The 18,867-nt window shown below is 37.9% G+C and overlaps 1 protein-coding gene across 6 annotated transcripts in view; it reads left to right on the forward strand.

Moving 5' to 3' along the window:
• The window catches only part of adgrb3 (adhesion G protein-coupled receptor B3), a 118,126-nt gene that overhangs the window by 34,061 nt on the left and 65,198 nt on the right, over nucleotides 1-18,867 (forward strand). For 4 of the 6 annotated variants that reach the window (XM_061745828.1, XM_061745830.1, XM_061745831.1 and 1 more), the window contains exons 3-4: nucleotides 14,784-14,894; nucleotides 17,343-17,504. The exons of 1 other annotated variant lie outside the window; for it this stretch is intronic. In XM_061745828.1, coding sequence (XP_061601812.1) covers nucleotides 14,784-14,894; nucleotides 17,343-17,504 — 273 coding nt within the window. The remainder of the gene's footprint in view (nucleotides 1-14,783; nucleotides 14,895-17,342; nucleotides 17,505-18,867) is intronic. One more of the 6 variants, XM_061745832.1, reaches the window with a different exon arrangement.

An 18,867-nucleotide genomic window follows, 5' to 3' on the forward strand; every position in this document is an offset into this window, starting at 1 on the left:
TGTTGACGTCGATTCTGCAGAGGATGAATCTTTGATTTTGACATTCTAGCTCTATACGTTGCAAACATCCAAAGGGAACATCACCATCCCCAGTAGTTTTTATTCTGCCTGTCATTTTTTGAGACAAATGACATGTGCACTAAGAACAGGCTTTGAAGCAAAGATTATATGATTATGGCAACAAAATGCTTATTTCCTTTTTTTTTTTTTACTAAAAAATGGCACAGATGAGACAACCTTAGATATTTTATTTCCTTTTTTTTAATTATTGAATATTCGGTTAAACAGTCATGATGTTCTCCTCTGAGGCTGTGGATAAGGGAGGAGAAGGGTGTATAATGGCTCTAGGGGTGCGTGAGTGGATAGTGGAAGTGATGATGAAAACAATCTGAAGCTGCTATCGCTCTCAGAACTGTGTCAGGTCCAATCATACACCAGAACTCTTACAAACTCTTTATTATTACTATTTTATTATTTCTAATCAGAATTTATGATCATTTTACATATCTGTGATTTTAAAGAACATTTTATAATAAAAAGTGAAAATGTCATCTGTAATTTATACATTTTGGTTTGCTGTAAAAATCAGGATTTAGAAAAACAAAAAGAGTTGTTTTAACTTATTTTAGTAGATGTAAAACTAATCAAATTTAATTTAAATTTAAAAAACTTAAACTATGTTTGTATTTATAATTTCCTAAAGATTCAAAACACGGTTCACATTCGTTGCACAGTACTTACAGTACATTTAATGCTTTGTATTGGAATATTTGCATGCAATCATCATATTCATGTGCGGATTTTCCATGAAATAGGGAGAAAATCACTAAGCTTTAATCTTGGGGTTCCATATCTGTTTGCAAGTCCAGCGTGGAGTGTGCCCTCTGATTACCCTCTATTTTTAATGTCATCTCATGTCCATGGGGATTCAATTACTGGCTTAACATAGGTGATTTATCTGACCGTTCACTGCTACATGATTTAAAATCATGAGGAAATACAGATTTATGCATCCATCAATGCCTCGAAACGCCATAATGAGGTAAAAGGACTGTAACAAACCATTTGGCATGCCATCACCTTTTACTCTCCAACGATGTAACTCCATATGTCCATGAAAAATATGAAGCCCTTGTTCTTTTGCCTGATTTAATAAATTCAAATTATATAAGAACAAGGCAGTGGTAGAAAAAAAGGAGAAGAAGCAGCATTTCCCTTTGCTTATTAGAGCTGAAAAACAAAATATGTGCATGTGGCAACAATTTGTGCATAGAGAAGCTCATTAAAGATAGTCTCAGAGAAATAGAACAAAAATGCTTTTGTCACTCAGGCTCGCAAAAAGATCACTTTTTTTTTAGTTCATGAGAAATCCAGAGAATAAATTCTTGCCTTCTACATGAAAAAAAATTGCACTTTTGAGTGTAATAGCTGTAAATAGTAATCATGTATTGATTATTGAACACATAAACTCAGTCACATCTATTTGTAACGACTATGTCTCTGAATTTGAAGCAACTGCAAGGTCTCTCAGCGCTGTAAAACATCTTATCATATTTATTTATGCCTTGGCTATAGAAGCCACATTGTTTCCTGTAAATTAGCTGCCTCATCAACGATTTGAAGAAAAGGACATGTCCTACAGCAAATCCCCTCTTCACAGCAGTTCGGTTGAGAGGCATTAGACCTGAGAGCTTGGTCTGCATATCAGACAGGTGCATCACCAATAACGTGAACTCGCTGACAATAGGTCAGTCAGGCTATTCAGCTAAGGCTATCGGGGCCTGGGTGTCACAGGCCTTTAAAACTCCACGTTCCTCTGCAGTGAGCATGTCACCAGCTTCCCATTTCAAGGCTCTGCAGAGCGTAGCTGAATGGACAGCCACCATTGTGCACCCAGATAATGCACTTCAGTCATCCTTAATGTCATCATAGCCAAAAAGGGCTCAGAAGCTGAGAGGGGTGGGGAGGGGGGCTTCATTTCCTCACATATCCAAGGACAAAAAAAGGAGCTTTAATAATAAGATTAAAGGCTGTGATTGTTTTGCACACTAATTATACTTACCGGCTGTACTGCAGGCTGAGTTGTGTGTGTGTGTGAGGATGGTAATGTGAAACTGTCCTTTAGCTGTTTTTGGTGCATGTTTGTTCACTACCTCTGGGTGGGAAAACAATTAAGCAATTGTGTTTAGGTTAAAGATGATTAGATTTACTTTATATTATTTTTTAATCTACATAACACTTAATATTCCAGACATGGTAGGCTGCAGGAAAAACTTGCGGTGTGGTAATCAATTCCATACATTGGCCGACGTTAAGATGTTGAATGGGTAATTGACCACAGTAATGGTGCATAGCTGTGTGGTGGTGGACGATGGAGACATGCACATTAAGAAACAATTAATTTCCAATACTAATGTCACTCTCGGATGCCTCTGCTGCTGCTTATAACAAGGAGCTGTCAGTGATAAGTCATTTCATACTCCATCTACAGTGCAATTTGATACAGGCTAGACAAAGCTAAATGCATTTTTTTTGTTGGATTTTGGTAGATTTCAGTGTTTCCTTTCCAGGGGCACCTGGTGATAGCGGTTCGGTTATATACTGATTTTCTTTTTTGCTTTGTAGCTACTGAGCCAGTGTTGACTGCTGAGGGATATATCACTGTCTGGTTGTGGAGTGTTTTCTGGATGCATGTAAGGAAAGTTTCCTTTCATACAGTTTGATTTACCACATCCAGTAGGTACTTTTTATGGCTTTGCATACATATTTCCTTTAGTGTGGTTATAGTGCACTGTTGTTAAGTCTAAACCAAATCCTGGCATGGCATTAGGAAGAAAAAAAAGAAAGAAAAAAAATCGAATAACCTTCCTTTCCTTATCTGCATGCAGTTTAAGTGATATACTAAAAAATACAATTTTTGTCTTTTTTTGTAATGTTGCCTCCATGATATTGATGTTTTTTGTCTCTGCCCAATATCTTTGACAGTACAGCTGCTCATTCACACACATACTTACATTGCCTGGTCAAAGAGAAAATGTGCTGTAATGTCAACAATATCCTCATCTGGAAATTTCTGTTATCCTAGTACTGCGTATTAATTTTTTTTCTAAAGGTCCCAATCAGACATTCTTTTAGAATACAAAAACGTCAGTCAATATCTGATTCCATGCTTGTACTTTGCCTTCGGACAGTATTTCACTTAAAAAGGCTAAGGTCAGTCAGCGTTACCTCTCACTGACAGACTTGCTCCAGGAAAGACGAATCCCGCATTTCGCAGCTGAGAGAGGCCAGTAATAAACATAGTAATTGTGCATGATTCATGAGAATGCTTTTATGTGGATTGTCATGATGTTTTCTGAGGTCATCAAGTGATTAAATCCCATGTCTTCTGAACTAAATGCACCCCTTGTCTTGGGACTGAGTCCCTGCAGAGTTTTCTCTCCTATGCTGTTAACTCCCGTTTCCTCTCAGCACTCAACGGTTTAAATAAAGAAAGGAAAATACTATAAAAGACTGCAAACCTTACCTGAAAAAGAAATCAATCAGAGTTTGTCAGAGTTCACCTCTTTACTTGCTTGGAATTAAAAAAAAAAGATTTGATCAATGTAGGGTTAGTAGAAATACAATTTAAGAAAAAGAAGGCCCCAATGTATGAAGGTAAAGTAAAATCTATGTTCTCTTCCTTTGAGGATTAATTTTTTACTTAATACAACACATGTTAAATGAAGTGAAAACAAGAAAATTATCATTTAGCACTAAATCATAATCGGAGCTCGCCATCAAAGGTGCCAGTCATTTGATGAAAATCAATACCCGTATACATATATTATCACAGTGCGGTGCATAACTCTGAAGCTTGTAACTACTATGATCAGGCGCATGCTCCTTTAGTTGGAATCAGAATCCATTAAAGAACAATCCTGTTGGGCTGCGTCTGTGCTCCAACTTGTCTGAAGACATTTCAGTCTGTGATTATTTTGGAGAGCGTATTTGGTTTAACAAGGGGTTAGCCAATGAGCAAAGACAGGGCATGTTGCAGGCATCTTCCTCATGACTAACTTGCACATGACACAATGTTCCTTGTGCTGATAGATGCAGGGTGGCAGTGGGCTTTTTTCTTCTTCTTTTTTTGCCACTGTAAAAGGATCAGACATGATTGGTGCTGTGGAAAAGCTGACAGCATGAATTATGGAAGTCTCATTAGGGGCTGTAGAAAATGATTTATCTCGCTACAAAATATGGTCATAACTACGTTTGTCTCCATGGATACGGAGTCCATTGTGTGTTTTGCTCATTTAATTTCTTAGGTGTATCATTTCCAATTTAAAAGTGAGGGATTTCCATGGACTTCAGACCATGACTCTATTAAATGGAAGGTCAGTCTTTGGAATGCCAAGCAAAATGGCTCAGAAAAGTACAAGGTATGCTCTTTGAAAATTGGCTGCAGTCACAAAGGTGATAAAAAATGTGTCATGTTTCTCACTTGACAGATGCATTGCTTGGCATGGTGGCGTTGGGCTTGGCAGTGCATGTGACTGCCAGGTTATCTACTGGGGTTGTGCTTTTCTATACCAGTGCCAAGAGTGGCTGCCATAATTTCCCAATATCCCACAGCAGAAGCATTGTAGCGAAGCATGTTGCAGTAGATGATCCTGCAAAATCTTCTAGAGCATATTAACATTAAATCCTGCTAATGAAATATATATTCTGAAGCGGTTGGGCATGATTTACAAAGGAGCAGTACATCAAATGTTGAAAGCTGGTTTTCCAGATTTTAGATCATCCCGGAATCGTTTCTATACATTTATATAACGCAACTGCTGTCTCTGAAATGGTTTCATTAGTAACCCGCTTCCATCCTTGTTTCTGTCAGCGCACAGTAGTCCTTTCACTTGTGTCCCTGCAGCAGCCCCACTTTTAGTCACGGCTGGTTCAGCAGGATCGCACTTTTGAAAAGACGGGTGATTCTGAAAGCTGCAATCTCGGTATTGCTTTAAAATGCTCCATAGGCGGATCCCTTTTCTGATAGCATCATACAGCTGAAATGAAAGCACCACACATTGTCCAACAAAAGGAAGATGACAAAGAAATTAGTATCTTTCTTTGTTGTAGTTTTCTCTCATTTTCTTCCCCCTTATTCAAACAAAAAAAAAAAGGTCTACTTTCCAAAGGTTGATAAGCAATTTGCATTTGCTTTGAACCACAGTTATGTTGACCTACTTTTTTCTGGGATGCATGTAACGGTGGCATAATTCGGTGTAATGTTCTAACTGTGAAGCCTGCACTTAAAACTGTGTGGCTTTTAAAAGTATACATTTTTTTGGAGGAGTCAAAATGATTTGAGAACAGACTGCTGAGGCCTGATCCCTGAAGCGTGAGGAAAAAGAGGGGGAATGATCTGCCCGCAGCAGCCAGCAACAGGGCTTTTTGATGCAGTGCTTTGATAACGTCAGAGCTCCATCTAGGTTGCTTGGTGAGGTACTGCTCAATAACCTTGTGATTTAACATTGTGCTGTAAATGATCAATGCAGTCTCCCATAGCTGCTGATTTGTTCCGCATTAGTAAAACAAAATGCATCTTGTCTGTTTAGAACAGACTGCACTCGGAGCGCTCGTCTCTCCACACTCCCAGCGTTTTTAGGCAAGTTCACATGACTCTTTGACGGGGTGCAGTAGCAGTTGCACAGAATTCTAATTTGGCTTGAATATCTGTCATTAAGAGAGTCAACAGGAAGCAAGCAGATGGCTGAAGGAATATGACAGATAATTGTGTGTCTCAGAGGACAATTCGTAATTTGTATCCGATTCCTTGCAACCCCCTCATTTTCTTAATGAGGGACTAATTGAGTTTTTTACAGTGGCTCAAGCATATGGTCCCACCAATAGAGAGGGGTTCGTGTAACGGCGGTAAGGAGATATGCTGAGGACATCAGTGCAGACGCTTGAAGAGCATTTCTGTGAACAGCTGGGTCCAACAAACATTTAAGACTCACTTTGGAAGTGGAGGTGAATTCATGTGCCAGAGTAGGATCAGTCTTCATCACATCATGATCTTCGTGTCAATCATAGTCATGTGTTTTTAAAATAGATACGTGTATAGATTATGAATAGAAGAAATATATCTAAAATGGGACGTAACAACAGATCAAACTTTCCCAGTCTCAGCAGGTGAGCTCTGGGCATTGAATAAAGACAAATGTAAGGTAGAAAGGTCTTCCTCTTATCTTCTGTTTGGACTGTTATCTGGGATTTCTGGTACTTTTCAGAATGCAGTGACAATGTGAGAGTGCTATCCCTCACAAACTGCATTTTTCCTTGGCCGGACAGTCGGGAACGCGTGGCGAACAGTAACCGAAACGCCCCTGATCAGAGCTACTCACAGAGGCTTCTGAGTAAAGGCTCATTTCATGCAAGGTTAGACACATCAGTCATTGGACGAGGGGTTGGCTTTTACTGCCTCTCAGTAAAATTATACATGGAACGTGTCAGCTACGGTGAAAAGGAACCTGGAAATTAAATGTCTTCTATAGAATTCCCTGAGGAGGGCGTGATCACTGGCTGAGCATTACATTCAAAGTATACAAGGGGTTTAGGGCCTCAGCAATGGCAATGATCACAGACCCAGGAAACCTTTGTTGAGTCTGATTGTACTTGATACTCTTATCGCTTGGAAATTAATTAAATCAAGCATGAATATCCGAGGAAATATTGCCAGTAATTAGCGGAGCACTTCCACGTGTGGTGATGGGTCAGGAAAATGATGTCCAGCGTTATGCATGTTAGCCTGCCTCTGACATATGATGATGACCTGCATGGGCCGTCAACACTGCACCTGTAATCTCATCTGTCAAGGCTGCATGAAAGCAAATTCTCTCTCTCTCTCTGTTTTTTTGCCTTCTAGCTGGCTCTAATTGCTACGTCTTGAAAGATGAGTTTTGCTAACAAATGCATTTGTGTAGATCAGTTCCCAAAGCTTATTAGAATAAAATAGCTATTTGTTATATCTCACAGTAGATCAAGTTACAAAGCAGATTGTTTCAGGAAACAAGTCACTTATTCACTTTATTCCTTTTGTTTGAGCTTTTTAAAAGCTCAAACAAAAGGATTTTTGTTCGTAGTGGTCCAATCTCAATCCTCAATCTCTTTATTATGGACCTGATTTGTAGATAATCTCCGGCAAACTGGCAAAAATGGCTGCTGTTTTAAACTGATGGAGCAGGCAGACAGTCGTCCTTACTTGCACTTTTTATAACATCTTTTTCTCATATGGACCAGAGTTGATTGCAGGTTTGAGTGTTGAGCGCTGAATGGATTGTTAATTCTGATTTTGCAAATTAGGATCTACTAAAAATGTGAAAAGTGGGGGGTGGGAAGAGGGCGGGTTTAATAATTTTTTTGGGTGCTTTTGGATGAGTGCATGTTTGTATTAAAAAAGACATTTATTATTTTTTTCCTTAACTATTTTCTAGTATTTATGTTCTTCCTGAATTTAATGTGAAACCAATTTAGGCCCAATTGATGTTACCATTAACACAGAGAGAGATTTGAGCTGACACAGAAAGAATATCATCTATTACAAGTCCAAAAATAATCAACTGTTGACCAGCATACATCGGAGAAATGATACTGTTGTTGTCTCAGAGAGATTTTGTGATGATCTGAGGATGTTTAGTCCCCTACTGAGGCTTTCTGGCACAAACATTTTCAGTGCTGTTTTTTGGTCAGCGAGATAACACAAACCCAAAACAAACAGAATTTCATGCTAAAAAAAACCCCAAAGCAGATTCGATTTTTGTGGTGATCCAGATCATTTCCTTTAAAAGTGTGAAACTGTGAGATAAAACATCGGCTTTGGCAGAGAAGCAAGCTCCAAAAATATCTGAGTGCCCCTCCGATAATGTTTGATAGGGATGCCATTTTAAGGAGAAATAATGTAAATGGCTGCACTCTAATGGCTGTATTGGCATTTAAAGTACTGAGAGGTTTCCAAAATATCCATTAAGCACAAATATATAATTTACTAGTAATCCCACATTTCTGTGTATTTTTTAAAATTATATATTTAAAAATAACAACAAATTATACTGTTAATGGTGGCTTCAGCAGGACGTTTTTCAGTAAGTGTTTTACACCGAATGCCTTTCCATTATAATAGCTGCACATTCTGCAAGACGCTTTGTTTGAATGCCAAATGTTCTCGCAATTATTCCTAATTTTATTATCCAAACTATGTACAGCTGAAGCAAATGGTTTTGCTGTTTTAAGCAAATGTATTCCACAAATCCTCCATAAATCTGGAAAACAACCCCGCTATTCCCTAGTTTGATCAATCATGAAAGAGCTAATGGACACTTAAACTGCGAGCATATAATTTTTAATCCTTGGTCCAAATACAGATGCTGAGCTAGTGGTGCGTGGCTGGCTGTGGAAAGTTTTCAGTGATGAATTTTCTGAATGGCATTGTCTCTGATTTGTTGCTGAAGCATGATGGTTAATGAATATCAATAATAAGATTTCTTTTTAGCCCTCGGTGGATGAAAGACGCTTCATACATTTTTTACTTTATTTTCACTGTAAAAGTTTAGAAATCTGCCCAAATGAAGGACAAATGTATCTCGACAAACAAAATGCATCATATCTTTCTGCTTTGTCATTCACTCAAGATACATTGTTTTGAGTTGTTTTAACAAATGACAACAGCTTCCCTCTCCATTTGTTAGAATGCCAGTTTGTCTCTCATGCTTGCCTATATTTCACTAAATGCTTGGAGTTCAATTACGCCTTATTCCATCTGCTCTTTTCTGGTGTTGTGTTGACATCTTGCTCTTTCACGTTGTCCTTCAGGCTTTCTGGAGGAAAATGTTAGGTGGAGCATTTGTGGCATTAAACAAGATTCCAGTCTCTTAGAGTTAAAAATTAAGGGTTTAAATCAATTTCTCAAACAAATGCCACAGAGGCATAAACTACAACAATGATACACAGTTAAAAACACATTGTAATAACTGTTTGCCATCTAAATATTTAAAGTTACCGTATGCTTCTGTTTGTTTCATGAGCTGCTGAGAGAAAGATTAGTAGAAACGGACTGAAGGGCTAATACAACTTTTAATTGGCAGAGGTAATCAATATTTGGCATAGTTTTGATAAAAAAAGGCATATTAACCAATACTTTCTGAAGAAAGTCATGTTGTTTAAACAGCATAATACAGAAGGTGAAAGCCGCTGACCATGGTGTGCCCTTAACATCGTCAACATCAGCTATTACTGTTAGGAAAATCACTTTATTTGTACACCGCCAATTCACAACAAAAGCCATCTCAAGGCACTTTTCTCTGAAAACATGTTCAATACAGTCCAGTTAATAACAATCCAATTCACTTTTAGTGAACTCAAATTAAATCCAATTTATTGTCATGTATCCAATTCCTTCTAGTGGTTTATCTTTTTTAACCAAAAGATTAAAAAAAAAAAAAAAAAAAAAGGGAACCTAAGAGAGCCTAAATGTTCAATCTTCCCTTCGGTGCAGTCTGACACTTGCAGGAGATGTCAGTGGAGAAGAAAAAAAAATTGAAATCAAATTATTATGGAGTTATAAAAAAAGAAAAAAAAAAGTCCAGCAGAGCCAAACACAGGCCGTCTGGCCATCTGCCTCGGCTAGTTGGGGGTCTAAGATGATCAGAAAGAGAGGCCAACAAACACAGAGAGATTAGTCCACAGACATATGTCTATGAAACACAAAAGAGAAAATTGATAAATATAAAAAAGTAATAATGACATATACTGTACATATAAGAAGAGTAAAGAGAAAAAGTGAGGAAAGTGCATCATGGGAGGTCCCCCAGCAGTCCGGATCTGTAGCAGCAAAACTAAGCTGGATGGGTTCAGCGCGCTGGAACCAGCCTTAACTGTAACCTATCAAAAAGGAACGTTTTAAATCTAATCTGAAAAGTAGAGTCTGCATCCTGACCACTGACTGGGATCTGCCTCCACAAGAGATGCACAAAAGATCAGGCTCTGGCTGCCATTGTACTTTTAAAAACTTTAGGGACCAAAAGAAAGCCTGTGCTGATTAAATTTACATGCAGCTGAATGAGTTCCCCAGAGAAAGGCAGTGAAAAAGGCTCCCGGTGACATCTTTGCAGGTCACTTTAACACTAACCGTGAACTTTTCCTAAAACCTACAGAGATGTTTTGGACTTCTGTGTACACGTCCCATTTGATAATAAAATAAGGACTAAAAGCAGCCGTGACACTTAGAATAAGGGCCACAAGATTTGACTAATTAATCCTTCCACAATGATGAACATGATCAATATTTATCAAACAGCTAGTGATCACTTAGTAATTATTTAAAGGTCAGATAATATGAATGACTAAGAAATGAACACCCCATAATACTGGATAATTAGGTAACGACTCGTTACTGAGCATCTGGAAATAACTGCTAATGAATTCTTTCCACAAATGCTTCTAAACTCACTAACATACAACGCTGATGTGGCGAAGTAGCATTGAGTCATTACTTTCATTTTCTTAAAATAACACTTAATTATTACTTCATTGGTAAACCTTTTTGTGTCTAATAATAAATAAATAATTAAATAAATACAATTAAATATTGTGGTCCTTTTTTTTTTAAGTGTTACCAAGACAACAGTTCCACACAGCACTGGAACTGCTTCCTGAGTGAGGTCCAACCCTCTAGTCCTGAACATGGCCACTCATATGGTTTCATGTTTAAGTTTTTATTTTCCCAATACATTGACTTTGGTGTCTGTTTTCCATCCGCGGTTTTCAACATATACGGTCATGCATTCATGAAATCGCAGATTGCAGTTATTTGTTCAGCCCTACACTGTGTTAAGAACCCTGTTTTGGTTATTGACAAATGTTGCTGCAAAGCACATCACTTTTGTGGATGCTTAACTCCGCCTCTCCACAATTAAGACAGAACTTATTTTTGATCGGTATTGATGCTACTTATCGATACTGATTGTTATCGATACTACTATTAGTACCTGTCTCCATCATTTTGAACAAAAGTCAAAGGTACGGGGCTCCGTTAAGCTCAGCGTGATGAGCAGGTGCCCTGCATACAGAGGCTTGAGCGCTCCTGCCAATACAGTTCCTGTATGCTAACAGAATAGATTAAAAATGCAAAGAGAGAGGAAAATATACTTCCGCAGGGGATGACCATTAATAAAAGCATGTGAATGGGATTTAATATATGTGATCAGAATGTAATTCTGGTACCTCACTTTAATCGTGTTTTACCCTATTCACATAGGACCGGTATTACCTAAGGACCTGCAATCATCCAACAATTTTGCTCCAACACCTGAGTTTTGCACAGTGCATTCGCATAGGATTATCAAAGTCTGTGTTTTACTAAAATTAGTAGATGTTTATCACCAGATGTGCCATCAAGGCCTTGTGTTTTGATAAATAATTACCAATTGTGGATATTGAACTGGAGGTGTCTGTTCATGCTTTGGAGTGACAAAGTGACAAAACCTAAAACTGACAAGTCTATATGCTTAAGTTGCCATGGTAACAGTAAACTGAATGATATATGTAACTAGAGCTTTTGTTGTAACCAAAAGACTTTGTGCTGTCACACCAGACTTTGAGCTTGATGGAAGATAAAGCGTTTCTTACAGCATGTGGTTACGCATGTCATCCATCTCATTGTCAATCCTCTGCTGGCTCAAGGCTTCTGGCTTACTGCAGGTCTCCATGTGACTTTTAATGCACACTAATTTCTTTATTTTCATCCCTCTAACCTATCATATCATTATGATATCATCAAAAGTGGTGAATTTTGGCTCAGATAGTTTTATAACAGCACTACATCTGCCTGTAGTTGTCATGACGACACTGGGAAAGAAAAAGCAAATAGAGGAATCTTTTTCAAATGACTCCTGGCTGCAATTCACAGAGTTACTGAAATCTGCAGGGTTAAAAGGATCCAATGACCATTGAGTTTGCTGAAAATGTTTTGGGGGAATGTTTTGATTACAAATCACACATTGTACACATTGTTTTTGTACACTGGATTAATATGAGAAACATCGTCAGTAATAATTACAAATGAACGCAGATTCCCAGGTAAAATTAGTCTAGTGCATAAAGAGTAGTTTGGCCCACCCAAACTACCCGAATCATTTAGTTTTTATGCAAGAAAATAAACAACTTAATTATTTATACTGTCCTTACAGAGAATAAAATCAGCCTGTGTCATATGTCTTGTACACACAAAGTCGAAATACATCTGCTCTAAGATTTAGTATAGCACAGAGGATGACAAAATATGCAGTGCTGAGTATTGCCTACTGTACGTAAACCTACTGGAGCCCACTGAAGTGAAGGGCTGTAAATAGCGCACAATTAAATTTGGGGACAGCGCTGTCATATTCTACTGTTGTTTTCCGGCATCATCTTCCCTGTTATCAACGGCAAGTGCGCAGCTCTTTGGCATCCATCACTGCAGGTGAAGATGACTGATGTGTACTTTCACTTGACGGGGCTGAGCTAACCGAGTCAGAGCCGAGAGCCTGCGACGAACACATAAAATTGATTAAGTACAGTGCGTGGCTTTAGAAAAAATTAAGTAACGTCTCTCAGTCAAACGATGTAAAAAGGCTCTAAATACTAATAGGGTATTTCTTTTTTTCCCCTATAGCTTATCTGTACCCAATTAGGTACAGACAATTACAAATAGTCTACTTGGTACCTCATCCCTGATTCCAAACAGTGATGTTTTTCCAAACTCTAGCGAGTAGTATAATTGCCTAAACCAGAGCCCAAACTTGGGTTTACTGTATAAATGCTTCACTATCTCTCCGAGCTGCAAAAGTGGGCTTTGATGGTTCTTAATTGTCTTCACAAGCTAACAGTATATGTACATCAGTAGTCATAAATAGAACCATGCTCAAGAGATACCCAGACTGTTAACACGTGAAGCCCGGGAGATCTTGTCTAAGCGTCAGAATAAAACGAGTTGGGAGTGTGAATGTGTTGATTCTTCACACTTAAATGGCGAAAATCATGAGAGTTACGCGTTCACCTGTAGTGGCTGTTTCTATTAATCCAGTCTCATTTAGTCAAAAGCTGACTAAGTGTTTAGTTTAATTCATTCATGTATTCGTTTAGTTTTTTCCAATGATTTCCCAAGTGGGTGGAAACATTCAAGATGACTTATTTTACTGACAAAAGGATGGGTTCATGGCTCCAGAAACCACAGGGTACAGCGTGAGCAGTAAGAGATAAGGTGCCACCATCTATTGCAGTTAGCCTGCCAGGACAGAGTATTAGATTAACTTCCTGCTGTTTGTCCAGCCATCAGTGTACCTTCACATTCTTTGTCCAGCACAGAGCTCACACAGTGCTTTCTGTTTAATTTTAGCAAGGCAGGTGTGGAAAACGATCAATTCAGAATAAAAGACCTTTGAACACACTTTGGAAGCGTGTTACTACAACCCTGAAGATCGTGATCAGCACAAAAGGGCTGCAGTGTTTGTTTCTACCTGGTGACATCCCCTCCTCTCATTACACCCTCTTGATTTAGTAATTTTTATGCAAACACAAACACAGCTTTGCTGATGCTTAACTGGGAAATGATGTATAAATGTAGCTGAGCACTCAGTCGTATGCATATTTGTCGGTTTGTTTCTTTTAATCTTACAATTGAAAATGTTTGTTGATACGGTCTGATGTGCGGATCAGACAACTTTCTTTTTGTAAGGATTAGATAATTATTCATAAATCTTTAGCTTCCTGTGTATCATGATGAGATGAGATAAGATGATAGATTTCCCTCTGCATCAGCGTAAGTGAGGCCGGGCTCTCTAAACTCTCAGCGTACTGTGGAAAACACAGCAGATTGAGGCTACAAATTGAATTTGAAGTGATGATTGAAACATCCTTATCATTGGCTGATGCATTGTATTGTCTAATGTACTAACATAAGTTATGTGTGGATCTGTTGTTGATGCATCACCTGTATTGCCAATTTGAAAGCGGTAAAATCACCTCATTAGGCCTCACACTGCCAAAAGTAATGCTAGTTTTAAATCAAAACAAGAGATCAAAACTAATTTGCATAAGCTATTTAAGTAAAATATTGACTACAGATTCAGATTTACTTTAAACAGCTGATGCAAATTCTAAAAGCATTATTTCTAGCATCACTTTTCTCAGTGTCAGCGCGCTGTACTCATTGGTTCTTTGTTCCTTTTTGGAAACAAAGAGGACATGCATTGTAATGTTTACAGCTCAGAATACATTTGTACAAGGCTGACAGCAATTTGGGTTTGGTCAACCAAAACGTATCGACGCAAAGATGACAATTTACTGAGGAAATAGTGGATCAATAGCATGTTATGTCCATGACCCCCCTCCTCTGTGGCTTTCTGATGGCTTACACATTTTTATTTTCATTTATTTCTGTTTTCTTTTATGGGTGTGCAGGAGGGTGGGAGGGAGGGAGCCAGCCTCATGAAGTGTTAGAGTCCTAAAAACCAATGTGAAATTATCTGCATGTTTGCTATGTGTTTACGCTGTGCTTTCAAGCTCAATTAATACTTCCAACTCACCCTTACAAATTCGTTGCATTGTTCTATGCCATAAACAGAAGGACAAGTTAAAAAGGAACTTGTGTGGTCTTTGTTTCTAGCCATGTGCAGCTCCTTCGAACATCCTGAAGAAATAATGTAATAAGCTCTTGTTCTAATAAGATCATGTTTAAGCCTAGCTTTCATTTGAACCTCTATTTTGTCCCATAGAATATGGAATGATCGGAGAGCATACAGTAAAAAGTCAGCGGCCAAGATCAGTTCATGACACAAAGGCCCTGCAGGAGCAAGCTGAATCTGCTAAATTTATGGCACAAACTGGTAATACAATAGTTATGTTTCTTACTTTATTTGTTAACTAAAATCAGTTTCATCATGCATGCTCTCTCTTGTACTGCACTTTTCAAGTGGAAATGTTTTGCCTTATTATTTTTCCTATTCATGCTCTATTGCCACATATGAACAATGAGGTTAAATTCTCTCGAGTATTTACTTTCAACTTAAAATTTAATTGGGTTTTTTTGGGGTCTGCTTGTTTTCCTATCACATGGTGCTGGCAAGTGGATTACTCATCCAGCATATTCATAGAACATTAATTAAACATTAGTTCAAAACTAAGGGGGTGATGTGATTAATAATTTCCTCCAAGGCGTGATAAATTAGATGTCATTGAAGGAAAACCTCACCCCAAATATAAAACACATACTTTTGTAAAAGTTAAATTGATAGATGCTGCCCTTAGAAATAAAATTAGGTTTTTGGGCTTTAATATGTGTAGCATCCAAGACATCATTGAAAAATGAAATGATTTCAATTCAGAATCACTTTTACAACATGCACCCTGGCATTTCTACTAAAGCCAGACATTAGAAAATTTATTTTTTCTTCTTTTTTTGGGGTGCTTTTAGTCGGTTGATGTTTTTTCCAGTGGGTGGGTTTACATCTAGCGGTTATTGAGATTTTCTTTTCAATTATTTATTTTGACTCTTCTTTTTAGTATGTTGTTCCATTTTTATTGCTTCCATTGTTTAAAATCCTCATTTCCTTTCATTATCATTTTGATTTATGACATACTGTACATGCATACATGCCAAATACTAACATGGACTCATAACGCATCCAGTTGCTAATATTGACCCATTAACATCTCGCCTGTCCATCCGCCGTTGGTATGGTGTTTGCCTGTTGAGTCGCATTGCTGTGCTTTTCTGTTACTCATTCTCACACAATTTACTCTCCCTGTACTGCCTCATTAAACAAATTGATCCACCTTTCAGTCTGTTTTATGATCTTCAAAATTAAAAGCGGGGTTAAGATCCCTATTTGGCTGAATCTGTGTGTCCTGTGAAAACCCTTACAAGCATTTTGTGCTTAAAATTCTGATATAATTCAAGGACTTACAATGACATAAATGTATTCAGAGCTGCAGTTGAAAAAATATTCACCTCTGTGTTACATTATTTTTTCTAATACCTTAAGTCTAGAAAAAAAAATCTAAATGAATGTCTCACCTGAGGGTTTAACATGATTAAATATCAATTATTCGGTGACTGCTCTCATAAAGAAATTTGATTGTCCACTCACTCTTATTGCATTTAGGATATCACAGCTTTGAAAATCATCCCGCTTCCTCATCATAATATATGGCTCTTTTTTTTATTTCTTTTTTTAAACCTTCATAGTTTTTTGTGCCTTTTGAACCATGAATATTGGAAGGCTGAATGTTTCCTGTTATTTATATATTATTTTACGCCAAATTTTAATAGAGAAGAAAAACGTTGTTCCCTTACCTCCCTAATCTGCAGCCACCTTTTCTGCTCAATTATCTAATGGTGATTGGTCTTCATGGAGAGTTATAAAACTGCATAGTGTACCATGGACCAGACTTAACGGTCTGGTCCATGAAAACAGGAGTTATCTTTAAATTGTGGCTTAAACATCAACTGTTTCATTTCCTTTTGGACACTCGCAATTGAAATTCCGATCTGCTTAAAACAATTTGCTTTCACCCACATTCGCTCACATGAAAATGGCTGTAATTTACAGAAGAAATTCAATCAACTTTCCCATTTCCCTCCATCCCATTTATTATCATTGGTGGAGCTATTTGGTAAAGATAGAGTTAAAAACAAAAACTAGATGTTTCACAGCAGTGCAAGGGAATCCTCATCTACGACCACTTTCTGAACTAACACCCATTGAAATCCATTTTATTTTTTGCAGATGTTGTCTTTCTTCCTTCTTGCATGTCACCATGCTCTTGTGAAATTTTGTTTAATGGTTTTCCTCACTTTTTGGGTTTAATTGAAATGCATGCATTCTTTCAATGAATTGAAACAGTTAGATTTAACCTTGATGTCTACTGTTGTGCCTTCTCTGTGATCTTTGCATAATTACACATATTAAATATCTGGTGAAAACCCTGATTCATTTACACATTTCTCCAGCAATGTCAACATTACTGTAAATGCCATCACTCTCAGTGACTGGAGTCATAAAACGCCTTTGTGGTGAATACAAATCAAACCACATGTCAGATGAATCAAGTTGCCGGCTGAACTGAGTATTTATCAAAGATCACATTAAGGTAGCATAGACTGCTTAATAGTGTTCTTTTAAATCTTTAGGATCCCACCTCACTCCAGCGTGATTCATGTTGGCCCCTCCCCACTTGACTCAACCCCGCCCACCTTGCCCCATCCCGTCCTATAAGCCGTGACGCAGGACCGGAGTGCTGCATTTAACTAGTGTCACCCTTTTCCCACACAGGTGAATCAGGTGCAGAGGAGTGGTCCCAGTGGAGCTCATGCTCTGTAACATGTGGTCAAGGGTCGCAGGTGCGAACAAGAACATGTGTCTCACCATACGGAACACACTGCATCGGCCCTTTAAGAGAATCAAGGGTTTGCAATAACACTGCCCCTTGTCCAGGTAGTGTTAGCCGCAGATTCTTGAATATTAATGTGTTGCTCATTTGTGTTTATATGGGAGGAAATGTGTTGTTCTAATTTAACAAATGTTTCTATTAAAGAATATCTTGTCATTATTTTCGCAGCTATTATAAGGAATCCAATGTTGTTATTTTCCTTTGAGGTTACACTGTGATTTTTTTTTTTTCATTGTCACTTTTGTGTTTTCCATTTCATATAACTGTAAAACAATTCATCAGCACTGAAGTGGTGTCGTGACATGTGGATCTGCATGACGCTTTGGGAACCATAGACACTGATATCGCCAGCGTCATTTCCTTGAAGGTCAACTGTGCATTTTAAAATAGCTTGGCAATGTTTCTTCCAACGCGCTGGAAGGCATTTCTCCCTAAACCCATGATGGCATGGCAGATGATTCACTGGTAGTCAGGTATCAGCAACAGCAGCTCTTCTGACTGGTGATGGCAGCATGCTAATGTTTGTTAGTCTGCATCAGAAACAGCAAAGCAGGTCCCCTGTCACTAGTAAACATTTGTTCGGAGTTGTTTGCACAGACAAATAAGTGTATTTGTTAACGACATTCCGCACGATATTCAGCTTTTCTGAAAAGTGAAGCACTTCCGCATCGCAGAGCCAAAAGTAAGTAAGCATGGCAAAATATAAACAGAAAACTAGAAAAATTAATTTACAAAATAGTGCAAATTGCATCCTCTGACATCTTGATCTCTGACGTGTTGTATTTGATTTTGGCACATTTATTCGGGAAGTTATCACTTTTCAAAAGGTTAATTCTCTTACTCAGTGTAGACTCCGTTTGGTGCAGTTTAGCTCAGATAGCTTAACATCTCAATTTCTTCAAGAAAATAAAAGCCAGAAGACTAAGACATGCACATGCCGTAATTATAGTTATTAGCCAATAATTGTTCTTGATGCATCCTGAGATCTGTAGCCAGGCATTTTCTCATGGCTAACTGTAAATCCTTAATTTGCATGTTAATGCAGAAAACATGTCATAATTAGACTATGTCACACAGCAAAGACTGTAAATCAATGCTAATAAAAAGAAAAATGTAAAACAATTAAAGTTAGATAGTCTCCAACTTAATTTAATTCACAGTTAATCCAAGTGTTTCATGGATTTTTAAGTCTGATCATATCAAACGTAGTGTTGCCTCATTGTTAAGTCACATCACCGCGTATACTGGAAAGATGAGTGTCCTCATCTTTTTATCCGTAAAATACAGCTGACATAGCACTAACATTACTTAGTCACAGCAGCAGACTGGTCCAAATAAATCCACCTTGGCATGCTGCCACACAAAAATAACAGTGTATGTATTCTGTTAGGGCAGACTGATTGATCG

The sequence above is a fragment of the Cololabis saira genome, chromosome 17 (genome assembly GCF_033807715.1).
Source record: "Cololabis saira isolate AMF1-May2022 chromosome 17, fColSai1.1, whole genome shotgun sequence".
In the NCBI taxonomy this organism is placed as follows: Eukaryota; Metazoa; Chordata; class Actinopteri; order Beloniformes; family Belonidae; genus Cololabis; species Cololabis saira.